Source organism: Chironomus tepperi, unplaced genomic scaffold, assembly GCF_022539635.2.
Source record: "Chironomus tepperi strain 1889 unplaced genomic scaffold, CSIRO-AGI_Ctep_v1 contig_335, whole genome shotgun sequence".
Taxonomy (NCBI): Eukaryota; Metazoa; Arthropoda; class Insecta; order Diptera; family Chironomidae; genus Chironomus; species Chironomus tepperi.
In genome coordinates this window covers 2,439,070-2,459,181 of record NW_027226457.1, presented here as the reverse complement: position 1 = coordinate 2,459,181, position 20,112 = coordinate 2,439,070, and the positions used below count along the sequence as shown (strand labels likewise).

The following is a 20,112-nucleotide window of genomic DNA, read 5'->3' as shown; positions in this document are numbered from 1 at the left end:
AATGACTGAAAGTGTTAAAAGCTCCAATTACTTTCTGCATCTATAAAATTCCAATCCAATAACTTGATCGATCAGCAATTGAATATCAAGTCTAAAACAATGGAATGCGCTTCAAATTGTTCAATAAAAACACTCAAAATTCCTGCAAAAAATTTTTAATTACGAATTATTTACGATATGCATCGCAGTTAGCAATGCCAACATTTTTTGGCATAAATCTCGCCTTCTAAATTGTTTTTGATAGCTGCTCTCATTTATCATCTTATTTTTTTAGAAATAATAATAATAATACTTTTAAGCTGAGTCAGTAGAAAGTGCAAAATCATTTTAATCATTTTCATTTCATTTCCAACATAATTCGAATATTGAACTGGAACAGAAATTATATCATAAAGCTATTTTGGATATTGGTAACATCATATAAAGGATTTTAATTTAATTTAATAATGGATATAACAAATTTAACAATAATTTATGCTCGTTGTGATATCATAGAAAACTTTGATGGCTTATAGCCTGTCATACTCGCCACTTGAGGTGTTAAATTTGACGTCGATATTCGTGATGAAGCAGCTGGAACATATTCATTCATATTTAAGGTAACATCTAAGTCTGGCTGTTTGATAAGTGGTCTCGGATCCGATTGGATATAAGATGTAATTGGAGCAGAATGAGCGCCGATTATCGCACTTGATGGTTTTGAATATGATCTATAAGGAAGGAATGTTGTAATCGTCGGTGGCGTTTCTGTTTGAGTATCAATTGAAATTGATCGCGGTGGAAGATAAGGTTGTGAAGGAACAACCATTACAGGCCTTAAGAGTTGGACATATTGAACGGCCGTTTGCTTTGCCATGCCTTCAGGCGATAAATATTGAAGCAGCACAGATTGCGGGTGAGCTTTGAAATGGAAATCAAATTACACTTTTATGGATACTTAAAAATATTAATGAATCATTAAATAGCAAACCTGCTGTCATATGAGGAGGTGATGAAACGCCTTGTCCAATTGCAAAGACGATTCCGCCACTTGAAAATGGAAATTGTGATCCATAGACGGAATTGCTGCCTTTTACAACATCCTCATATGTTAATTTGATTGGCTTGAAGTCTGGACTGAATGATGGTTGAAATTCGTCAGGCTTAGGTTCTAAAGTAGTTGTCGACTTGTCTGTCTTTTCAGCACTATCAGCTTTAAATCCACTTCCAACATTGTTGTATGATGTCAATGTCGTACTTATTGCACGTTTTCTAATTTCTGGTGAATCAACAACCCCAGGTTTTCCCAATATCAGATGGCATTGCCATAACAAAAATACTACACTAATCTACAACAGTAAAAGAAGAAGCAGAAACACCTGAATACATATCCTTTCACTTTTTTCGGTCATTTCAATTTAATTATGTAATTTATTAGATATTAAGCAGCACACCAAGAGTGATTCTGAGCCTTACCAATTCTCTTTTCATTTTTTTTTTTGTAGGCAGTGCTCACATGTACACTGATGAAATTCACTTATGCAACCACACTAAATTTGATGATTTTGTTAAATGCAGGCAGAAACAACACTTCATAAATTTCTCGCGAAAAATAATAGCTGCGTCTACATAAGAAGGTGAGTGTTTATGATTGTAGCACTTAATTATATTTTTTTTTTATAATCAAACAAATTCCTTAGCTTAACAGCTTCAAATATATGCAATAGCTTAACAATTGTTGCATTAAAACACAACGTTATGAGATGAACAAATGAGGCAAGCGACTGATTTGCAATCTTCTTTTATATGAACATGCAAAGTTGAGTGCCTTTTGTCTCAGATTATCACCAATGCAATGTTCAATCATGCATATATTAATTTCGTCAATGCTCTAGTAGTGATAGAGTAAGAGAAATTTTCTAGTCATACTTTCGCGAAAATTATTATCTTATCATTATCGTACAAAGACTTATTCAGCCGCATCGTGGAGGGAAATTGATTAACCGCACTGATTGTAACTTTTGTTGTGAATTCATCTCTTGCGGTAAATACAGATGCAAATTTTCTATTATCTATTACAACAATTAGATAACAGCTTATTAATATTCAGCATATGGTGCAGATGTGCTCAAGCTTTGTTGTACGTGACATAGTAGGCTATGTCTTTGACCTTTAGAGCATCCAAAGCTGTCGATGCTTTAAATTCTCACCCGAATCTCCAAAAATTCTATCGATTTTTTCCTATAACCTCAAAATACCATCCATATCCATCTTAAATCTGAAGAGTCTCAAATTCATGCACAGGTCACCAACTAAAACCGCACTAACAAGCCAATTAGAAGCCCTACCACGCTTCACACATCTCATTATATTGTTCATAATAATTTTATGTTGAACATGATTTACTACATAGTCAGTTGTATGGACGAGAAGTAAGCAAGCCATGCGATGAAATTGTAATAGCACTGATAATTTTGTGAAAGACCTTGTAAATTAAAAATGCATGCGGAATAAAACGATTATTTTTAATTAAATCATAACTATTGTAGATTAAAATTATTAAGACTACATGCTGCAAAGAAAATATAGATGAAAGACATGAATGATTGGCAAAGAAGCGAAACTCTTTTTTTATATTATTTTATTTCATTTCTGCCAAAGTTTATCTTGTCTAATCATGCATTTCAAATCGATCGATATTTTTAACTAGGAAATTACCATTAAAGAGGGAGAAACACACCTTTGACTATGGACTGAATTTTAGACTTTCAAATTATTTAATTAAAATGATTAAGAGCAGACTTCTCTTTGCGCATTGCTGAATAAAGCATTTTTATATGTTGAGTTAATGCGATCGCTGTGGATATTTTGAGATGATCATGTGTGTGAAAAATTGTTCGTCGTGGAAAATTTGCTTTTTCGGAACCGCCAAAAAGTTTTTTTTGTGAACCTCACAAATGTTTTTTGGAGTTAAAATTTGAAGATTTGATTTCTGTTGTGTTGTCGATGATCTAATGAGACTCATTGGAACCAATTTAATCTACTTTAATTTTAGGCATGCTATGGCAACAAGCTTTTCATTCCACTCATTTTAAGTAAAATTAATGAGAATATATCAACTGTCGTTAATTATTTAAATTCCATATACAACTGCAATTAGTCGATTTTCCCCTTTTATGGTTGCTAGTCCCCTTAGTCAATTTTCGATCTTCAAACAATAAAGATCCAATTTATTTATATTTTCGTCCAGTTATTACTTACCTGATAGTTCCAACATATTTACAAGTTCTAGAAGTGATGTCCAGCACACATGTCCACATCATGTCTATCAAACTCACTAATTTTCATAATCTTGTGTGTAATTTAATATGTAGCAAATTCTTTCATCTTATTTACTTTCATTTTCATTAGCTTCAGTGCCTATATACACATTATTGAACATTTGTTAAATAAAGCAACAAGTGAACCAGTTTTACTTTCATCTGGTCATAACATTTCTTCTTTCCCGACATAATTGTATCATAAAGAAAATAATAAAAAATTGTGAATCACATGTGCTGGCAATTTGATCGCCTTCTTTTCTCTCTGTTACACTAAAATCTCTTTATTCCGCTTGGCATTGTGTTGGGGAATTCAATTTTCCATTGTATATGTACCTGTAATATCTACGTCCAATATGTACAAATTGAAAATAAATAAAAAAAAATATGAAATAATAGTAAGCAACGGTAGCGGAATAAAGACCTTGCACTTCAGCTGTGCTACAGACTTATGAGAAAGTACATAACAAAGTGCTTTAACCTCACAGTTGCCGTCTTTTGTACTTATTTGTATGGCTCACAAGTGACTCAATAAACTTTATTTATTACATCTTATTATTATGAAATTTAATTCAATTTTCCATGCGCGTCCAAAGAGACATTTTGATGTCTGCATATTAATAGTCATTGCCAAAATATTTTCACCATCAGCACATTCACATTAGGGATCGTTTATATAAAATATTGAATTTTTCGGGTATTTACCTTGGTAGTAGGCTTTGGCTTGTGTTTTAGATGCGTGGGCATGTAGATCCCTGCTGTACCTTATAGTTCGTCTTAGAGTTCAGACCTGCCTTCAAACTTGCAGCTTTAGACGAATCCCAGTCCTAAGACATACACAGTAATCCACAGCTCTAATTAAATGCTATTACATCATTTAAGAAAAACATCTTAGGAATCTTAGGAAAACAAAATTGCACACAGTATGTAGATTACGCAATGACAAACCACTTTCTATAATTCAGGTCTTTACAAATATGTTTATTTCTTAAAAATTATCTCAATTTATTGTTGAGTAAGCAAGAAACAAATGAGGGGAAAAAGTCATTACGACTGACGTGCGTAAATGTTCTTTTCACTTTCATTCATGTCATCGTCTGATGTGTGACACAGATTTTTAAATTCAACAAACAGTTTTACTTTTTTAACAATAAGGCATTAACAAAAACAAATGTAATATAACTAACAAAAATACATCATGATATCATTTTTAATAAATAAGAAATGATGATGGTGAAAGACAGTCAGGCTGTCTTATTTTATGCATGCAAATGATGATGATAATACTGTGGACTACGCAACTTCTTATTTATGTCCCGATTGTGACACAACAGCTTGATATTCTGATGAGTCATAACTTTCATGTGATTGCTGATATTGTTGATGGGCTTCTGTGTTTGATTGTGCTGGTGCTGATTGATGATGTTGATATTGTTGATTTTGGTATGGTGCACTTGGTGGAAGATAGTTCTTGGTTGGTGGCAAGTATGTGCTTGCTGGCTTTTCAACCTTAGCTGGCAAATAAGTTTTTGATGGTGCTTGTGGATAGGCAGTTGTTGGTGGAAGGTATGAGCTCTTTGGTGCTTCTGGTGCTACTTGTTTTGGTGGTAAATAGCTGTTGGCAACTGGTGGAAGGTATGACTTGGCTGGTTGTTGGACATATTGAATTTGATATTCGATTTGTGGCTGAGCTGATACATATTGGTAAGTTTCCTTTCCTGGATATTGGGAGACTTCTTTGTTTCCATATGATGAATATTGGATGTTTTCCTTAGCTGGTTGTGATGTATATTGAACAGTTTGCTTGGCTGGTTGTGATGAATATTGAACTGATTGTTTAGCTGGATATGATTGATATTGGACAGTTTCTTTTACTGGATATGATGAATATTGGACATTTTCTTTGACTGGATATGATGTATATTGGACATTTTCTTTAACTGGATATGATGAAAATTGGACATTTTCTTTAACTGGATATGACACATATTGGACTGTTTCTTTAGCTGGAAGATAAGTTTTGCTTGGTACATAATATTCAGCAGTGTTTACTGGCTTTCCTGATGAGAAAGATTGTTCTGTGTATGAATCACCTCCACTGATGTGTGATGCACCTAAGAATGCTGATGGCTTGAATGGACGTTCTGTTTGTGTGTATGTTGGAACTTCATAAGTATTCTTAACATAAGCATTTGATTGGTGAGCAGCAACTGGTGCAGTATTGACACTTGAGTAATGGCTTAATCCTTTTGATCCAGTAGCATAAATTGGAGCCTTTGTTTGAGCTGGTTTTTGGACAATTGGTTGTGAAACATAAACGGCAGCTGGGATTTGACTTGTATAACCTGCACTGTGGCTGACTGCTGGTGCATAAGTGTTTGCATAAGAGTATGGAGCTGATGGATAGGAATGTTGAGCAGATTGATGGTTTGATGATTGGGATGGATAGCTGTAAGAAGATGGCACAACATAGGAAGAAGTTGAGGGATGGCCAGTGTATGGGGCAGCATATGAATAAGTTGGAACAGATTTAAGATTTGCGTACATTGGTGCGGTTTTCAAGCTATAGCCGGGAATTGAAATAACTGAGCTTGAAATTTTATCATAATCTCCATTATAATGAACAATTGGCATTTGGCCGAAAGATTCGTAGCTTGGATATGCAATAGCAAAGTCATCATATGCTTTGTAGGCTTGAGCTAATGTATTTTCAGCTTCTGGTGCGTACTGAACAGATCCTTGTGTATGGAAAGTTGTTGGATGATATTGCTGAGCAGGTTGAGCTGAATGATATTGTTGGGCAGGTTGTTCAACATGTTGTAAATGTTGCACTTGAACTGGAACAGCTTCTTGTTTTGTATATTCCAAAGGTGCTACTTTTTGGATATTTTGTTGATGTTCATAATTTGCGTTTTTGGCTTGTTGTTGTGGTTGTGGTTGAGCAACATGGATTGGTGATTGGAATTGCTTTTGTGGTGCTACATATGAGTATGGTCCTGAACTTGTGCTGGATCCAGCATCTCTCTTTTCTTTAATTTCCTTGTCCTTTGTAACAGTCTTTGTCTTTGATGACGTTGTATCAGCAGCTGAACAAAGTCCAACGATCAAAATTACCGATAATGTTGTCTGTAAAGAATTTAATTCAATTAAAATGAGGAAGAGACAAAGGTTGTGTCATAAATAATTTGAATATTTTAATTGGAATCATCTTGTCTAATTAAGCTCTCAATCTGATCAAGTTGTAAGCTCAAAAGTATTATTCAAGATGCTTATACATTCAATTCAAAGGCACTGCCCCTAATGCTAATTAATTATTTTTTTGTTTCATCTCTTTCTATCTGTCCACGTCCGCTATACTTTACATTTATTTATTTTTATGACATCTTCTCATTCCATTTGATCTTATTGTTTCCTTCTAGACTCTTTTAGGGTATTAATCTAAAGTAAAAATCTTGAAATTGTCTAAAGACATAATCATTCTAGCTTGAAATTCTACAAACTTGAAGGTCAGTCAATGTGAACAGTGTGAAAAATGTCTTTAATATATAATTTGATTTATGATGCTGTAAACATTAATTTTCTGCATTAAGTATAGTTTATACTTTAGCAACACTAGACCGATGAAATGGACTCTATTATGATTTATTACTTTATGATAGAGTGAATTTCGCGACGTGTGATATTCGTGAATAATTGATATTATCTATTAATGGATGGGCTATTTGGTGAATGGATGATCTTTAGTATGCAGTATATTAAAAACTGTAAGTATAGGATTCTTAATATTGATCTTTAAAGTTTAATATCCCAACACTTAGGACGATCTTAGACTGATCTTGAACTCGTGAATTTGTCAAGATTCAACACACTTGGATCGTTTCGAACTTAGTAGTTGGTTCAGTTAAGCTAATCGGACATGAAAATTCACTATTGACCTAATGTCCAAAACTAATACTCGAAGACGACCCTAATTCAAAATGATGTTAAATTGACATTAGGTCGACTCCGAGGTTTGCTCAAAAGGAGAGCCTACTGTCTACATATAGAATTGGATTGGATTTGAATCTGAAGTATTCATTAGCCCTCTCATTAGAGAGGACGTGGATTTGACTCTCACCAGTAGCCTTTCCCTCAATCATTACATAAAGTGTTGTCGATATGACAAGGATTCGCACAAGACACACGACATTACACTATTAAGTATATATGGTAGCACATATGGTACACTATGTATATGAAGATCATAGATTGGCACATTTGAAGCCCATCAATCACTTTCAATTTTTCGCAATAATTCACATAAATTATCCACAATATTAATGCTGTTTTAATTACAAAGCAAATCTATAAATCTAGATAAGTAGCTCCATATTCAATAAATATTGGCACAAAGAAAATCACTGATCATTAATTTGGATTGAAATCCTCATGAAATTTGGCAGGTGCCATTAACAATGTTGATCATTTGTCTGACTTAATCCACAAGTTTATTTTATGTATATCCAAATTTGTCTTTCACTAGTTTATTCAGTTCATACTTAAAACTCACTTTAATAATCCACATTTTGAAATTTTTATGTATAGTCACTCCTTAATTAAATTTCTTTTAAATCCTTTAACTAAAAACTTTTAAAAGTTGAAAAAAAATTATTAAATTTTTCAAAGAACGCGACCTGTTACTCTATAGTGTGAAGTTTGAATGCGAAATAATATTTTACCACTAAAAGCCATTCGCTTTTATAGAGCGCCACAGCCGAAAACAAAACAGAAGAAAAATAGTAGACAGACTTAAGAAGAAAAAAAGAAATAATGAGAAAAGAGTAAGAAACCCCAAGACATACACCGCCAAAAAGTGAGCCTTTTACTTTGAAAAACTTAACATTGCAAATTTTTTCTACCATAAAAAATTGAGTAAGGCACAAAACTTCTTTATCGAAGTTCGGTGAATCACTTACGATTTTGGGGGAAGTGCAGTGAAATTGAATCAAGACAATTACAATTGAGTCCAAATTGAATAATTGGAATTGAAATTGAGAGTGATTTGGATGAAATAAAGAAGTTACAGACAATAGATCCGTTGTTTGATCTTTAATCGAACGTTTTACAGTCTGATGATCCAGCAGTATTGGAATTTTACTTTGACCATTGAGCAGTTTGGTTCTATTCATCAATAATACTTATAAATAATGACAATAGAAGCTTTAAACGTTTCCGTATTGACAAGATTCGATTCTATTCAAATCGGTTCAGTGATACACAAATCAGTCATGTATGAAATTAGTAGAAAAAGCGAAATTTCGATTAATTAAATTTTAAATGCTGTTTCATTCATCTATTTTACTTTCTTAATTAAAACTGCCTCAAAATGACCGAAATTTTTTGTCTACATCTCAATTTTTTATTTAACGGAATTGGTGACATAATTATTATAATAAAGGGAATCAATATTTTATATGTTTAAGGTTGTCAATAAGCCAATTTCTTCGATTACCTAAGCTGTCAAAAGTCATTTAATAACACACATAATGTAAAGTTTTCGGTAATATTAAGGCAGTAAATGTAAAATCCTGATCAAAACTGATTTGTTTAACGCCGCATTCCTGTTTCAATAAGTTTGAATGACTTACAATTTTGATATTTTTTATCATATGGATCACTCATTGAGGAATGAGGTTTGAGGAATTATGGAATCTTGGAGATGATTGACATTCATGAAAATTACTAAAAATGGAAACAAAATGTCAACTGTCATTTAATATTCAAATTATATTTGCAACCACAAACAGTTGATTTTCCCTTTTTATAGTTGTTAATCCCCTTCGTTGTATTATTTTAGTCTGAATTGAAATTTCATAGAATAAACATCTCATTTGGTAAATCCGTAAGGAACTTCTTCTTATTAAAAATTTATCAATAAAAAAGCATTGTTGATTTACACTCCAAAAAGTATGAACAGTAAGTATTCAAGGTCATTCATGGTCATTCGTGAAAGAATCAAATTCAAATCAAATCAAAGAATCATAAGAGTGGACGATTGGCAGATCTATAGTTTACGATTATAACTTGACATAAATCTACATAAAGTCTTAAAACTAATAAAGTCCAGCAACTTCTAACAAAAAGCTTCAAAAATCATTTTATGCCTATTAATCTCAATTACATCAGTCATAACCTTGGTTGCAGCATCAACCCTCAAATTACAGTAATATGTATATGCGATGAACTGCATTACTGTAGATCCATCATGAATTTTCTCCAAAATTTCATCAATTTTCATCTCTAATAACCTGAACACAACGTCAGAAAGAAACAAAAGAAAAATGTAAACAAAAATCCATTTCATCAATGAGCTGAAAATGACTGTTTTCAATGTATGCATTCATCTACAGATTATATCATGATACTTTTATCATTTATCGCATTTTAAAAAGCCAAATAAAAACTTTAATATTGAATGTTATGCTCAATTACTCGATCTTAAAGGAGCATAAATAATAATAACAGTACTGTAAGAAAGATCACAATGGTGTTATTACTTCGAGCAATTTTATTACGAACCATTTAAAAATATAAAGCACTTTTTTTGAGAAGTTGAAACAGAAGAAAATTAATGACAAATTTATGCTGATTCGCGGAACTAAGGCGCATGTTTCTGGTTCAGAATTCATAATGTGAGAGACTTTTAGGAGTTGTTGCTGCAAGCTATAGTTTTTTTTTCTAGCAGTAACCAACGATATAGCATGATTTGAGCGATATCTAAGTAACCTATCACAACTGTGTAGTAGGGCCAGACTTGGCATCGTATCGACCAAATCTAACCTGACATCCAACTTACACCAGATCTCTAATTTGTTACGATATGCGGATCGGAGAGTAGTCAGAACGGCTCCATACCAATAACTTCATCTAATTCCAGACAGACAGACAAAGTGAATACAACACCAAGCCTACCTTGTCGAGAAAATAGACAACAATTTCTTTGATATATGAAAGCAAACGTATAAAATATGTAAAATACAATGGAGATATGAAATATTTGATTGAGAGTAAATTGGCTGAATAAAAAGGTAATATGCATGCACTAGTTTGCAATTTCTTATCACATTATTTATCAATGTTATGTTATTGCTCATTTTTTATTACAATAATGTCATAAATAATAAAATACATTTGCAGGCTCAATAACTTCCTACAATGAATAAGGGTTATAGTGTGACATAAGACACCATTAAGGAATAAGTGACGAAAGAAATATAAATTACTTCTTACTTAATAGTTATGAAAGTGATAAAGCAATAGACGGACTTGGACATTTTTTTGCAACCTCCAACAACATCATTACTCTAATTTTGTTTATCTGGACCATAAACATCTATTAATTAAAAAGTAATTTTTAATTTATTTATCGAAACAATTTCCATTGCATAACTGATCAATCACCAAAATAATTTTTTGTGAGCACTGTATGGGATTGAAACAATTACTGTCTGATACACTTTCTTTCGACGATGATGATGATGATTGCACAATTTTTAAGTTCGGTAAACATGTAATTTAAATTTTAAAAGAAATAATAAAGACTACATGAACACGTCTGTTAATTTACTTAGAGACAAAATTATAATTCTGTCCTAGTAAATGGATGGTATCGAATCTCTCGGTCGATGATTAATTACAGCGCATTGCCAAAAATTTATGTTTTTGTGAATTTTGTATGCTTGACTACAACTTGAGTCACTGGTTTAATGAATGAAGTTTTAATCCTTGAATTGAACTTCGAAGATTCATTACCAAGATGTTTTCGACCAAGGCATAGTGCATAATAAAGCATTTACAATCCTTCTGTACCAGCAGAACTCAACCAAAAGTAGAACATTTTGCAAATCAAATTTTGGCAACAATATATATATGTGGTCATACAAAAATTAAATTTTGCGTATCAAATTTTGCAATTTTCTTTCATAGTGTTAGTGTTTACATAGTGTTAGTGCTTACAATAAATTCAAATTTTTGACCGTTAAAAACAGTGTATGAGAGTTTAGACATAATGAACTAAAAGACATCGATCTGATGATAAAAACAAAGATCACGCCCAAAATACCATTGAACCCAACATGTGCCTGTGTATACATCGATCTAATTCGATCCATTTAATTTATTTAATATGTTAAGTATGGCTTGACGGTGGCTTCCAATTTTCGGGTAAATTATTCATACTTTTACTTCCTCTACTTTAAAACTACTTACTATTTCTATCTCCTCCCGTTTAATTTCGGTAAGATAATAGCTTCAATCTCAAAATACATTTGATACGACAATAAGTGGATATATGAATGAGAAAAGTGCAGAATTGTTGGTTATAAAATTTATGCGAAAGCCGTGAAACGAATTAATCTGCATTAAAGCTTGGATAATTAATTTTTCATGTGACTTTTTTGCATTATATTTTGGAAATAATGTTTTATTAGATTTTAATTGCACATGTTACTAAATATTGATATCTTGTTTACAGTTTGACCGAAAGTTAGAGATTTAAGCTATGGCAAAAATTACGAAATCAATCAATTTTATTGCAATTACACATGAGGCTTAGGCTTCTCATCGAAAATAATTGATTAAGAAATATTTTGTGTGAAATTTTAATTGAAAAGTCTTAAATTAATATTTGAATAGCTGTAAAAGCGTCAAAATGTTTCACAAAAATTTAACGGATTTAAACATTTTAAAATTTAACGGCTTTGAAAAATTCAAATTTTAGTGTATTCAGTGAAAAAATATTTTTTGAACTTTTTTGTTGAAAATTTCAAAACAATCTTCTTTCAAAGAAAAGAAGGCTTTTGTGTGTTAAATAATCTGCTAATCCCAAAGTTCAATACACCGAAAATTGACCAAAACAAACCACCATGGAAATGTGCAAGAAAATCGATCATACAATTCAATTACCAGCAATGCCAGTACATTCATGATGAATAAGATCTTTATTAAACAAGATAGAAATAATGCACAAATTCGATTATTTAATCCACTAATTGAAGCAAGATTAATGAAGAAGAATAAAGACTTTTTATATATGATGCATTGAACGTAACCTGGCAATTTAGACTAATCTGATTTTTTGTCGATACTGGATTATTTTGTTAAGAAGAAGCATTGTGCTTTTTCCAACTGAATATGTTATGTGCTCTGCGTGATTTATTATTATGACTTGCACGACTTTTTCTTCTGAAAATGAAGAAATTAGGTAAGTACTGAACGACACGTGCTCATTTTTTTGTTGTGACAAAATTCTCCCCATGACAGGTCTTGAGGAATAAAAAGCTCAAATCTTTTTAATTAATTTTTTCAATTAGACTTGCGTAATGTCGCCAAAGAGGTCATTTGCGCCTACGCGTATGAATAAAAATGAAATGAACGAGGATCTGTGGACTTTTTGGCATGACTTGATTGAAGGTATTATACGGTATATTTTGGGGTCGTTTGTAAATGATGTTAGAGATATACTTACGGTTATTTTACATTTGAACTGTGTGCAACAACAATAAGCTGTTTTCCCCTTTATAGTTGTTAGTCCCCTTGATATAAATATTCATTCTGTTTCTGATCACTGAAGAATAAACATCGTTGTTATTAAATTAAATCCGAGAGAAATCTTTAATTAAATTAAGCAGCACACTCCAACGGACGTCATTGACATATGACCCCTATTATTTATGCAATATCGGACAACTTCAATCATATCATATTATTTAATTAGTATTTCGGTGGGAATTTACAGTCACTCCCTGATGTATTAATTCAAATTGAATTTTAGACTTTTTGGTATCTCAGCAATCTTTTAAATGATCTTAAAAATCTCTTTATTATGAGTGAATTGAAATTTTTATTAGTCCAATTTTTTACCTCCCCATATCTTGGCATAAAGTATCTCCATGTGAACTATTTCTTATGCCATGCAAATTTTTCTCAATACCAGTAAATTAATCATTTTAATGGAAGATATGCCATTAACGACTATTCGCTTTGTACATTTCTTCTCTTTAGCAACTGTCAGTACTCATTTCATGTGCGATAATTGAGTAAAGGAAAAATAACAAGTAAGGCAAGCATTTTATGGTGTTTTCATGAATTTCATATTGGCAGTTAAGCTGTACATTACAAACCTAATAAAAACGAGCTAAATGGTCTTCAAAGAGATTTTTTGTATTTCTGACATGTTCGCCAGCAGAAGATCCTTATCTTAATTGTCTGATGACTTTATTTTCATGAGCACGTAAAAATTAAATTTAAATTGTTATGGCTGTAGAAAATTGTTTTAAGCGATGGGATGCCGCTTCATTTGCAGCATGTCTCAATTATAGGTGAACAGCCTTTAATGGATTTTTCTGGGGATTTACAACATTAACTGCCGTCAACAACAAGTGCATAGAAATGCATTAAACACAACCAGCGCATAGGAATACATAAAGATACCTAAATCAATGAAAACTTGATTAAGACATTCATCAAGAACACAAACGAATAACGGTCAAAAAATATTCAAATATGAAAACGTGACTGCAGTGTGAAGGCGACAAAAAATAAATAAAGAATCCAACAGAAAAATTAATTTATTTAAATTCTGATGGATTTAACTAGTATTTAAATGTATTAAGATATAAAAGTGGTGTCATTTATAGTAAATTATCGAATGAGGCAAATACAGTGAAGGATTAAATAGTTTAAATATAATATTTCACAAATTTTATAAAGTTTACGTCATAATTAAATCAAGATGAATAAATATACTCAAGATATTTTTGGCATAATTCGGGGGATTCAGCTCGTTGCGAATGCGTCAATCAAGACACAGGAAGCGTATTTAAAACATATCTGGTCTAACTCATCTGTTCGTGAAGCCATTGATAGTAATCTTAGACAAACAGCAGAATGCGGCAAGAAAGTCATCAACAATCCGTCACAAGAACTTCAGAATATAAATAGTATTTTAAAAGAATCTGTCGAACGATCATCGGTTGTCGTTGATGGATTTAGACAATACATGTCAAGTGGACGTAGTTCTGCTCCAATTGGTACATTAGATTTTTCGAATGACAAGACAACCAAGTCATACTCATCACTAAGTAATATTAAAGATTTGGACATAGCATCAATTACATTAAAGGAACTTGAGAATATGCTAGCCGAACATAATAAAATCCGTGAAGTAAATTTAAGGATAGACGAGAATGTCAAGCCTAAAAAACCTAAGAAAGTCAAGCACGAAGGAAAGCTAAATTTAATTGAAAATATTCCTGTAACTCCAACACATAGTGAGCCTCAAATAGAAATAATTAAACAAAAAGCATCACCTAGTGTTCTTCATGATGAGAAACAAGTGGAAACGATGATGAGTTTCATTACAAACTTTGACAAAACACCTGTTAAAGAAGAATTAAAACCTAGAGCTTCTACAGTGCAAGATGTGAGTATTTGCTTTTATTTGTGATATTTGTGTACTTAAGGGTATAAATAGAAATTTAGCAGATATCGATGTCTGGAATTAAACAAGCTGTTTATCGTCTAAATGTTCGAACAGTAAAGAAATAAATCAATTCAACAAGACTTAATATACTAGCGCCCATAAAAAGCCCTAAAATTCCTCCTACAGATACAACAATATCAATTTTTTCTCTTACTGATTGCCTAAAATATCGTTGTGTCGGCAATGATTGCATCCGAATAGATACCGAACGATCTCTTGTTTTTTCCCGAATTTTCGAGGAATGTCGAACTACATTAATCTGTGCTTCATTACAACTAGGTAGACATTGACAAGGAAGTCCATCTACACGCCAAGGTTGCATAATTGTTGTTTGTGGAAACAAGAGATCATGCTCATCCAAACATAAAAGCCCAAAATAATCGCATTCTGTGCTGTTATCTTTGCTGTCAACGATTAAATTGTAATGAGTGCAGTTGCAGGCTCTGATTTGTGCTTGCTTTAAGCATTCTGTAACACATGTTGAGTAGCTATACATTTTATATGCTGAATCAGGTCCTTCGTCGGGAAATTTACATCTTCTGAATTCTGGTTCGATGTTCCTTATGTATGGATCATTCAGGATGTCCTGAATTGATAGCTAGAATGACGTTTAATTAAATTTTTTCATTTTATTGACTAAGAATGTAGAACTTACAAGCAATTCGCCATCATATCCATCAGGAATTTGTGGAAATTGTAAAGTTGTCAACAGCATATGTGGAATGTCTTCCTCATTAAGAATATACAGTGCAGATGACTTTGTGACAGTCAAATTTAAATGACCAGTACCAAGTCGCAAGCTTAATGTCAAGTCTAGCCATTTTTTAGAATTCTTTGTAACTGTTTGTATTGAGTTGACTAGGTAGCATGTGCCTAATGTAGTTCTTATAGGCTGAAAGAAGTCACAACATGGAAAACTAATTTCATTCCATGCACAGTTAACAAAAAGTGACGAGCAATTAGCTCGCACGCGATCAGCATACTTTTGATATGACTTCATAGGACATTGTAGTGGACTGTCAGTTCCTATATATTCTTTACAATATGTATTCATACTGCCGTAATTATAAAGATTGTGGAAAATTACTCGCATAAGGAAGTCCTCGATGTCATAATTATATAGATCTGCCTTTTCTTCTTGTGATAAGTTTGGATCCATCATCTCGTAGATCAACTTCTCTAAATCATGATATTCCTCCTTCGTATATCCCATTTCACAAACTCCAATTGATGGAAATTGGAGTGTATCTATTGGCAGTAAACTTACAACTCCCATACTTACAGAATTATTCACATATGAATCCATATAATCCACAATTAAATAAGCTGATCCAATCCATGATAAAATCACACAAGCAAGCCAAAATAATCGTTCAGTATAATGATAGCTTTTATCGGCTATATAACTTAAGCCTGCCAAACTGCTATATTGGCAATATTCCTTTAATACTCCACCAAGATAGGAAATGATCCTCATTGTTTTACTTTCTATCTTAAAATGAATGATATTAAAAAGTGAAAATATGAATTTTTAATTCTCATTTATTGCATTTCTATGTTTATGCCACTTTATGCTTTAATTCATAACTATTAAAATCTATCAACAGCTTAAAAATGTTGCAAAACAACGGACTGTTCCATCGTCACGCATCGGTCGTGCGGCATCATTTGGCTCATTATTTGCTGGTCTTAGTATCGGAACCGTTGGAGAATTGACGAAAGGTGCATTAGGCTTGGGCGGTGCAACAAGTGTTAAAGAAGCTTTCCTTAGTCCACAAAATGCTGAGAGAATTGTCGATACGCTCTGTAAAGTTCGTGGAGCAGCTTTGAAATTAGGACAAATTTTAAGTATTCAAGATACTAATGTAGTCTCGCCACAATTAATTCAAGCTTTTGATCGCGTTAGACAAGCAGGTAATTATGCTAGAACAAAACCGTACAAATGTTCATAAAAGTTCAAAACAATTGTATGGTTTTCAAATTCAAATTTTCAAAAACCGTTAAATTTTTACAAAATTCAAATATCTCAAATTCTTTAATTATTATTTTATTTCCATCAGCCGATTACATGCCGAATTTCCAAGTAGAGAAAGTAATGAAAGAAGAGATGGGCAGCGATTGGAGATCTAAATTTGCAAGCTTTGAAGATAAGCCATTCGCAGCTGCTTCAATTGGACAAGTGAGTTAATTAATGTTATTTTAAAACAATATTAAGTTATTTAATCCAATCATCAGGTGCACAAAGCAACATTACATGACGGAACACTCGTTGCTGTTAAAATTCAATATCCAGGCGTTGCACGAAGTATCGAAAGTGATATAGATAATCTCGTTTCGATGCTCAAAGTATGGAATCTATTTCCAGCAGGAATGTTTATTGACAATGTCGTGAAGGTTGCAAAAAGAGAATTGGCATGGGAGGTTGATTACTTACGTGAAGCTGAGTACACTACAAACTTTGGCGAAATGATTAAAAATTATACACAATTTAAAGTGCCTAAAGTCATGAACGATTTAACAACTGCTCGAGTAATAACAACTGAATTCTTGCCTGGAGTTCCGATGGACTCGTGCTTTAATTTGAGGTAATTAAGCTGCCTATTTTATTTGCTAATGTTATAGCTAACGAGCTTTAAATTTGCAGTGAGGAACATAAAAATCACATCGCTAAAATGGTCATGCAGTTGTGCCTTCTTGAGCTCTTTGATATGAGATGCATGCAGACTGATCCAAATTGGTCGAATTTCCTTTATGACGAATCCTCAAGACGCTTAATGCTGATTGATTTTGGAGCTACTCGTTTTTATACCAAAAAATTCATGGACAATTATCTTAAAGTTATCATTGCTGCAACTAAAAATGATCGCAAGGAAGTCCAAAGATTAAGCGTAGAAATGGGATTCCTGACAGGTCACGAATCTAAAGTTATGGAAGATGCCCATGTTGATGCTGTTATGATTCTCGGTGAAGTTTTTAGCATCGAAGGAGAATTTGATTTTGGAAAGCAACAGACAACAAGAAAAATAGCTAGTCTAGTTCCAGTTATGGTCGCTCATAGACTATGTCCACCACCTGAAGAGATTTATTCATTACATAGAAAATTGTCTGGAGTGTTTTTATTGTGCTTTAAATTAAATGCTAAATTTGCATGTAGACCAATGTTTGATGAAATTGTAAAGAATTATAAGTTTGATGATTAAAGGAACTGATTTTTAGTTAGGCAACAAGATTTTATTTTTTAATTTGCCAACCATATCTAATGTTTTAATTCCCTTATCCAACCAAATTTCCATACTTACAGCACCAAACATTTCAAGCAAGTTGCCAGATATTTTTCTGCCTTGGTTCCTGGCAAAATGCCACTCAATATAGTCTCCAAATCCGCATTTGTTGCACATTCTGATATTATGTAGCTGCCGAATATCGTTTTCTACTTAAGTTCATTGCCAAAATTAGAATTCTGTTTCATCAATTAGAATATTAAGAGTCGTGATACAGCCATAAAAATTCAACAACTTCCACACATGCTCAAAAAATAACGGTTAAAAATATTTCAAATTTGTATCATGTAAAAATCTTTGATTGTGTTGGTGAAGTAAACATTGAAATTCAATAATAATATAGCAGCATAAAATTAATTAAAATACAGCATAAGAGCAACAACTTGATGTAAGTAATCATGAGTACAAGGAAGGTGTCATATGCTTTCGGTGGAGAAGTTGGAAATTTTCATTATGGGTGAGTAGAAAATGCTTAGAATTCGAAACTATCCAAAAATTAATTTTTGTTAATAATGTTTCTAGACCCGGTCATCCGATGAAGCCTCATCGTCTATCAGTAATACATCATCTAGTAATGAATTATGGACTCCACAAAAAAATGCAGATATTCCGACCATACAAGTAAGTTTTCACTCATTATTTCTGGATGTTTTGAAGCATTTACTGGATCTTTCAATTTTAGAGCAACAACCCAGGACATGTGTCGATTTCATGACTCTGACTACATAGATTTTCTTCAAAAGACATTACCAGGCTCTGTATCATTACAAGACCATAAACAGTTTAATTTAGGAGACGATTGTCCAATTTTTGATGGATTATTTGAATTTTGTTCGATGTATACAGGAGCTAGCCTTGAAGGAGCACAAAAATTGAACCATAATCAAAGTGATATATGCATTAATTGGAGTGGTGGACTTCATCATGCAAAAAAATATGAACCGTCTGGATTTTGTTACGTTAATGACATTGTAATTTCAATTTTGGAACTTTTAAAGTATCATCCAAGAGTGCTGTATATAGACATAGATGTTCATCATGGTGATGGCGTTCAAGAAGCATTTTACTTAACCGATCGTGTAATGACTGTTAGTTTTCATAAATATGGTGACAAATTCTTTCCGGGCACGGGAGCTATGTACGAAATCGGTGCTGAAAGTGGACGTTATTATTCTGTAAATGTGCCGTTCAAAGAAGGCATTGACGATCAAAGCTATTTCCAAGTTTTTAAACCTGTAATATCATCAGTAATGGAATTTTATAGACCAACAGTAATTGTCCTTCAATGTGGAGCTGATTCATTAGCTGGCGATCGACTGGGTTGCTTCTCATTGTCTACAAAAGGACATGGAGAATGTGTCAAGTTTGTCAGGGAGTTTAATGTACCGACTTTAATATTAGGAGGTAAGATTTGATTAATTTTGTTAATATCTTGATTTATTGAACATTTTGATGATTTTAGGTGGTGGATATACTCTAAGGAATGTGGCAAGATGTTGGACATACGAAACATCTCTGTGTGTCGATGAACAAATTTCGAATGAGCTTCCAATGAACCTTTATATTGAATTCTTCAAGCCTGATTTTGTGCTGCATCCAGACATTGAGCATGTAAGTAGATACATACTAAATAAAATGGACATGCTTAATGATCCTCAAAATTTCAATTTTAGGGCCGTAAAATAGAAAACGCAAATTCAAAGCAGTATTTAGAAGCGATAATAAAACATACTTATGACATCCTTAAAATGTGCCAGCATAGTCCAGCTGTTCAAATGTTTGATATTCCTGCAGATGCATTACCGGATGAGAAAGATAGAATTGAGGAACCAGATCCTGATGTTCGAATGAGTCAACGCGACTATGACAATCTCATTGAGAAAAACAATGAATTTTATGATGATGAGAACGATAATGATAATAAGAATGGAGGGGATCTGTAATTGACTTTTAGACGTAAACTATGATTTTAATAAAGTTCAAATTTATTTAAAATAATTAAGCTTCTTTT

The 20,112-nt window shown here is 32.7% G+C and overlaps 4 protein-coding genes across 4 annotated transcripts; 2 read left to right on the top strand and 2 right to left on the bottom strand.

The window, feature by feature from the left end:
• Positions 1–4,259: 4,259 nt before the first annotated feature.
• LOC139093211 (ataxin-2 homolog) lies at positions 4,260–7,990 on the bottom strand. The gene is made up of 2 exons (XM_070643856.1): positions 7,849–7,990; positions 4,260–6,425 (listed from the first exon to the last, which is right to left on the bottom strand). Exons 1-2 carry the CDS (start codon positions 7,861–7,863, stop codon positions 4,605–4,607), a joined length of 1,836 nt encoding a protein of 611 aa, XP_070499957.1. The 5' UTR covers positions 7,864–7,990; the 3' UTR covers positions 4,260–4,604.
• Positions 7,991–13,854: 5,864 nt separating this feature from the next.
• On the top strand, positions 13,855–18,073 carry Coq8 (ubiquinone biosynthesis protein COQ8, mitochondrial). The gene is made up of 5 exons (XM_070644049.1): positions 13,855–14,760; positions 16,428–16,734; positions 16,881–16,999; positions 17,056–17,405; positions 17,465–18,073. Exons 1-5 carry the CDS (start codon positions 14,071–14,073, stop codon positions 18,018–18,020), a joined length of 2,022 nt encoding a protein of 673 aa, XP_070500150.1. The 5' UTR covers positions 13,855–14,070; the 3' UTR covers positions 18,021–18,073.
• ppk15 (pickpocket 15) lies at positions 14,852–16,297 on the bottom strand. The gene is made up of 2 exons (XM_070643975.1): positions 15,476–16,297; positions 14,852–15,418 (listed from the first exon to the last, which is right to left on the bottom strand). Exons 1-2 carry the CDS (start codon positions 16,295–16,297, stop codon positions 14,852–14,854), a joined length of 1,389 nt encoding a protein of 462 aa, XP_070500076.1.
• A 343-nt stretch (positions 18,074–18,416) lies between the features above and the next one.
• HDAC3 (histone deacetylase 3) lies at positions 18,417–20,099 on the top strand. Its single transcript, XM_070643887.1, has 5 exons — positions 18,417–18,558; positions 18,624–18,722; positions 18,784–19,505; positions 19,564–19,712; positions 19,775–20,099. Exons 1-5 carry the CDS (start codon positions 18,500–18,502, stop codon positions 20,042–20,044), a joined length of 1,299 nt encoding a protein of 432 aa, XP_070499988.1. The 5' UTR covers positions 18,417–18,499; the 3' UTR covers positions 20,045–20,099.
• Positions 20,100–20,112: the final 13 nt, after the last annotated feature.